We start from the raw sequence: 5,971 nt of genomic DNA, 5'->3' as shown, positions 1-5,971 counted from the left end.
TGGTAATCGTCACACTGACAGAACTGCAGAAACATGAATTTATGGAACGCAGAACTACGTGTGCCGTCGCAGTGATGAATTAATGTTCCAACACAAAAGATATATTCCAGCCCCAAAACAACTCGATGGAAAGTATAAACTAAAAGAAGAGCAGTGAGGAAGTTCAGCCCGACGATGAAATAAAATCGTATAATCTCACCAAGTCACACGTTAACAAGTCGGGAATGTTCTGGCTTTGGCTGCAGCAGTATTGCTTTTAGCCGGGAGGATAGGTTTTAATTCTTCATTTTCTCAGAATAATTTCTCCTTCAGTAATCCGTAAACCGCACTGCAGGATTTCCCTGTATGTGTGCGTGATTAGTCAGATGCTGCAAATCCCCCCCCTTTCATATGAACGCCCACGTAGGTCTGGGCTGAACTCGCGAGTTGATAACGGTTATCAGGATTACATGTGTCTCAATAAATCAACCCTGAAACTCTGGATATGTTTATCACGAGCTGCAGGTCTCTGGTCCTGAGGACAGTCTGTAGACTCGGTCTCGCAGACAAAGGTTAGTTTAGGTTTACTGTGCTGACCTCAGTGGCTCTCAGATGTTTGTTTTCCTTTTGAGCTTAGCATCAACTATGGAGTGAACTGTGCTAATTTTGCTAACCGTGCGAACAGGAAGTCTCATTCTGATCGAAAAACAACATGAGATTACATCCAAAACGCAACGTCATCGAGAAAGAATAAAAACTATCATTTACTAGTCTATATTTTAAGGCAAAAATGTGACACAAAAACACACGAAAAAGATTTGAAACCTCTCCTATAATTACAAGTTCATTTGAGTCAGTTGTGTAAGCTTCCTGAATGAACTCAAACACACATAGCTGAACGTTAAACTTAGAAAAACACAAGAAGTGATTGAATGAAAGCAAAGCTTTTAGGTGTGTGTGTGTGTGTGTGTGTGTGTGTGTGTGTGTGTGTGCGTGTGCGTGTGCGTGTGCGTGTGCGTGTGTCTAAAGCCCATTGGCAAACAGGGAGGTTGAAACAGTCAAATCAGGTAATCAGTGAGTGCAGCCATGTGGCAAGAAAGGAGATTGGCACACACACACACACACACACACACACACACACACACACACACACACACACACACACACACACACACACAAACGCAGATTATCAGTGCTCCTCTTATCTGATGGATGAAGAACTGGTGTAGTGGTTGTGTTTCTGTCGTTCTTCCATCAAGTTACAAACTGCCGCAGACATGGCGATGCGTTCATGTGCTCCCCAAATAATCAGAAAATTCATTTCTGCCAGTGAACAAATTCTATCATTCAAAATAGTAGGTTGTAGTATCAGCGCTCCTATATTATTATTATTATTAGTAGTAGTAGTAGTATTATCATTATTATTATTATTATTATTATTATTATTATTATTATTATTATTATTATTATTATCATTGTCATCATTATTATTATTATTATTATTATTATGATTGTTAATAATAATAATAATAATATTCATATTAATAGTATTAGTATAATAGCTGTTGTTGGTATGTGTTTGCAATGAATGCTTCATGTTGCTGTCATCGCTAATGTAAATTTATGACTGCAGAGGCTTCCAGACGTGTGTGTGTGTGTGTGTGTGTGTGTGTGTGTGTGTGTGTGTGTGTGTGTGTGTGTGTGTGTGTGTGTGTGTGTGTGTGTGTGTGTGTGTGTGTGGTTAAACAATAATTGGTTTCCACCTCTGTGTTGACACCACCACCTCCAGCTCATCACTGCAGTAACCTCTTTCATCCCTGTGTGTGTGTGAATGTGTGTGTGTGCGTGAACTGCTTGTCATCTCACTGCGTAACAATGAAACACATGTAATAATCAGGCTTTCATTTGTCCCAACAAATACTGTGTGTATGTGTGTGTGTGTGTGTGTGTGTGTGTGTGTGTGTGTGGTGTGTGTGTGTGTGTGTGTGTGTGTGTGTGTGTGTGTGTGTGCGTGTGCGTGTGCGTGCTGTCACACACTCAAGTGTCGCTCTGCATAAACGAGCAGATTAAAGACGACCGCAGGCTGAAAGACACTTCACATAAATGACTTCCCCTCTCAGCATGTGTATCACACACACACACACACACACACACACACACACACACACACACACACACACACCGATATGACAGAGTGCGTTAAAGTGGCTGTAAATCACAGCTGATCACATTTATGAAAGGAGAGACAGAAGAGGAAGGCAGTGAAGACAGAAACAAACTGATAGCTTATTATTATTTTATTATAATAATAATGTTAATCACTTAAGTGACAATAAATATAGAAAGACAAGCCCAAAGAAAAAGAATGAACAAAAGAGGAGGAGAATGGAGGGATGAAATGAAGACTGGGATTAAGGAATGAGGAAGAAGGAGGGACATGGAGCAGGAGAGTGATGGAGGGATGAAGAGGGGGAGGAGGATGGAAGAATGAGGAGCAAGGGGAGGATGGAGGAATGAAGCGGCGGAAGCTGGGGAGGAAGGGAAGTGGAGAAGGAGGATGGAGGGATGAGTATGAGGAGGATGGAGGGATGGGAATGATGGCGGGATAGGGATCAGGAGGAGGATGGAGGAAGAGGATTGAAGGATGAAGACGGCGAGGAATGAGGAGGAAGATGATGGAGGGATGAAGGAGAGACAGATGATGGAGGGATGAAGGAGAGGAGGATGGAGGGACAAGGAGCAGGAGGAGGATGGAGGGAGGAAGATGAGGAGGAGGAGGAAAGAGAGGGGGCGGGGTTAATTGAAAAGCTTCCTGAAGAAGTTTGTAATGAAAAGCAGCAGATTAACTGAGAGAGTGTTTAATTAAGATAAAGACTAAATGAAGCATTGTTCTCTCACTGCATGATTACACACACACACACACGCACGCGCGCACACACACACACACACACACACACACACACACACACACACACTCGGCTTTTTGGTGGTTTGCTGTGTGTTAACTCCTTTAGCGTTGCGGCTATCACCGTTAGCTCCAAGGTTACTTAGACTAACACCTCCTCTTCCCCCTTGTCCTCCTACTCCTTCTTCTTCTTCTTCTCCCCTTCCCTCTGTTCGTCTTTCTCCTCCTGCTCCCTCTACTCATTTAAGGAGGTGCTGTTGAAGCGAGCGGCTGACCTGGTGGAGGCTCTGTACGGGATGCCTCATAACAACCAGGTAATCTTTGTTGAACTACACACACACACGCACACACCCACACACACACACACACACACGAAGTGTGGAAAGTACACAACTCTGAACCAAACTTTAAGCCTGACAGTGAGCACTTTGTCGACAATATGAAGCCAATCACATACTCTCAGTACCTCCTCCTTTAAATACTCTTTCACCTCTTCCTCTTCCTTCACTCCTTCTCTCCTCCTCCTTTACCTCCTTCTCCTTCAGTTCCTCCTTCATTTTCTCCTCCTGCAGGTTTATGAGTGTTTCCCTGAAACACTGATGGAGGAGGGGAATTCTTTATATTCCCTCCATCCTACCCGACCCTCCGACACGCTTCTAAACCCACCAGTTAATAACAGGCACACACACACACACACACACACACACACACACACACACACACACACACACACACACACACACACACACACACACGCGCACGCACAGAGGTTTGTGGAATTGAAAGTGTAACCTTGAGCAGAGGTTGTAAAATAATGTAAATGTAACTGTAATGACAACAACCCTGTGTGTGTGTGTGTGTGTGTGTGTGTGTGTGTGTGTGTGTGTGTGTGCGTGCGTGCGTGCGTGCGTGCGTGCGTGCGTGCGTGCATGCGTGCATGCATGTTTTGAGTTTGTCAAACAAAATCCTGTCATGAACAAAGTGCGCTAGTAGCTGTAATGCAAACATGTCAACATAAACGATCAGACAGTTTAAATTTCGTCTTGTTGTTGACGTTGGTGTTGATTGTGTTCTTGACGTTGTGTTTTCCGAGCAGGAGATCATCCTGAAGCGAGCGGCCGACATCGCTGAAGCTCTCTACAGCGTCCCCAGGAACCACAATCAGATCCCGTCGCTAGGCAACACCACATCCCATGGCATGATGGGAGTCAACTCTTTCAGCGGACAGCTGGCCGTCAACGTGTCCGAGACCACACAAGGTATGAGTGTTACTCGAGTACTGACACTGTGAAGCGCAGCTGTAACCGATGTATCCTGAGCCTTGGTGTTGTCTCAGTCGGTTACAGTCGCAACACCAGCAGCGTGTCGCCGCGGGGATACGTGCCGAGCTCCACCCCCCAGCAGAGTAACTACGGCAACACCGTCAGCAGCAGCATGAACGGATACGGAAACAGCGGCATGCCGAACATCGGCGTGGCGACGTCACCGGGTTTCCTCAACGGCTCCACGGCGACCTCTCCCTACGGCAGTAAGTATCAAGGTAAATACCCTTGTACTACCGTAAATACCTCAGTACTGCTGTAAATATCGCCAGTGCTGACTGTAGCTTCACCACGCCTGCAGTGGTGGAGTGACCTCGTGAACTTGGTTGGTCTTGTTCAAGCTACTTCGGTTCAAACAAGTTCTGTTTGTAAAAGGTTGTCATGGTAACCTAATTGAGCTCGACAACTGGTAAAGCGTGTTGTACCGGTGTGTGTTTCAGTGGTCCCGTCTAGTCCCACCATGGCGGTGTCCAACTGTAACTCCTCCCACGGAGTCTTCTCCTTCTCCACCGCCGTCAAACAGAAGAGCGCCTTTGCGCCCGTCGTCCGGCCTCCGGCGTCTCCTCCACCCAACTGCTCCGCCAACAACGGCAACGGGCTGCAGGGTGAGACTGCTTCTCCTCCTTCTCCTCCTCCTCCTCCATGCCTCCTCGACTTCCCGACACCCGCACACCTCCAATACACCTCCTCTTCACTTCTTCACCTATACCACTCTTCCTCTGCACCTCCTCTACATCTCGTCTTCTACACCTCTTCTTCACCTCCTTTACCTCTTCCCTGCACTGCCCCGACTCATCTTCTTTCCTCCTCTGCACCTCCTCTACACCTGTACTCCTCCTTCACTCCTCTTCACCTTCCTCTTCATCTGTTCTACGCCGCCTCAATTTTCTTTGAGATGGACATTTATGTTTTGATTTTCTACTGTGAAGTACAACACACACACACACACACACACACACACACACACACACACACACACACACACACACACACACACACTTAGTTGTGGGGTGGGTAACCTGAGTCCTGTTAGTACTGCACGAAGAGTGACAGGCCAATCCATGTTTTATTCACTACAACCCACAGATACATCCTTTACACAAACACACACACACACACACACACACACACACACACACACACACACACACACACTGGCAGTCAGTGTGTGTGATGTCAGTGTTTCTGACAGAGAGGTTTGTAGAGTGTTAAATATTCATGCTGCTCTCCACCTCCTCTGAGGCAGAAATGTTGCACGGTGCGCGTGCATGTGTGTGTATGTGAGCGGGGCTGTCCATTTGCAAGCCGCGCACCGTTCGTTGATGAGTAAATTCAGTTTGAATGTTATTAATAGTTCCAGCTGCGGAGAAGAAGAAAAACAGATCACATCCACACGCCGCTCCACTCATCAGATCGATCACACGCAGTCTGTACACACTTTAAACGCTGTCTGCGTCGCGCTAACGCCCTGTGTGTCGTTCTCCCTGCAGCCATGTCCGGCCTCGTCGTCCCCCCAATGTAGAAACCCTCCTCCCCCCCCCCTTCTTCCTGCCTCACCTCGTTCCTCCCCCGTCAGCCACGAGCACCAATCACCCCGGAGGAGGAGGTGGCCGTTGCGTCGGGAGGCGGGGCCTCGCGCGGCGACAGGATACGAGAAACAGAGACGTCGTGAGCGACAGGTTTCAGCTTCCTGTCAGACTCCAGCCTTGGCATCATAAAGGCACCAAAGCAGCTCTGCCCTCTGACTGGCGCCCTGCATCACCGT

The 5,971-nt window shown here is 47.1% G+C and overlaps 1 protein-coding gene across 4 annotated transcripts in view; it reads left to right on the top strand.

The window, feature by feature from the left end:
• The window catches only part of ebf3a (EBF transcription factor 3a), a gene marked incomplete at both ends in the record, with an annotated part of 23,460 nt that extends 17,732 nt beyond the window's left edge, over positions 1-5,728 (top strand). For 2 of the 4 annotated variants that reach the window (XM_080516679.1, XM_080516678.1), the window contains 5 exons: positions 3,133-3,198; positions 3,981-4,149; positions 4,221-4,412; positions 4,701-4,811; positions 5,697-5,728. In XM_080516679.1, the coding sequence (XP_080372805.1) occupies positions 3,133-3,198; positions 3,981-4,149; positions 4,221-4,412; positions 4,701-4,811; positions 5,697-5,728 (570 nt within the window). Of the gene's footprint in view, positions 1-3,132; positions 3,199-3,980; positions 4,150-4,220; positions 4,413-4,646; positions 4,812-5,696 lie in introns of all 4 variants that reach the window. The other 2 variants (XM_080516677.1, XM_080516680.1) reach the window with 2 other exon arrangements.
• Positions 5,729-5,971: the final 243 nt, after the last annotated feature.

Source organism: Blennius ocellaris (genome assembly GCF_963422515.1).
Source record: "Blennius ocellaris genome assembly, chromosome: 21".
Taxonomy (NCBI): domain Eukaryota; kingdom Metazoa; phylum Chordata; class Actinopteri; order Blenniiformes; family Blenniidae; genus Blennius; species Blennius ocellaris.
Note: the sequence above shows the minus strand (reverse complement) of the source record. Positions and strands in the feature narration are given on the sequence as shown.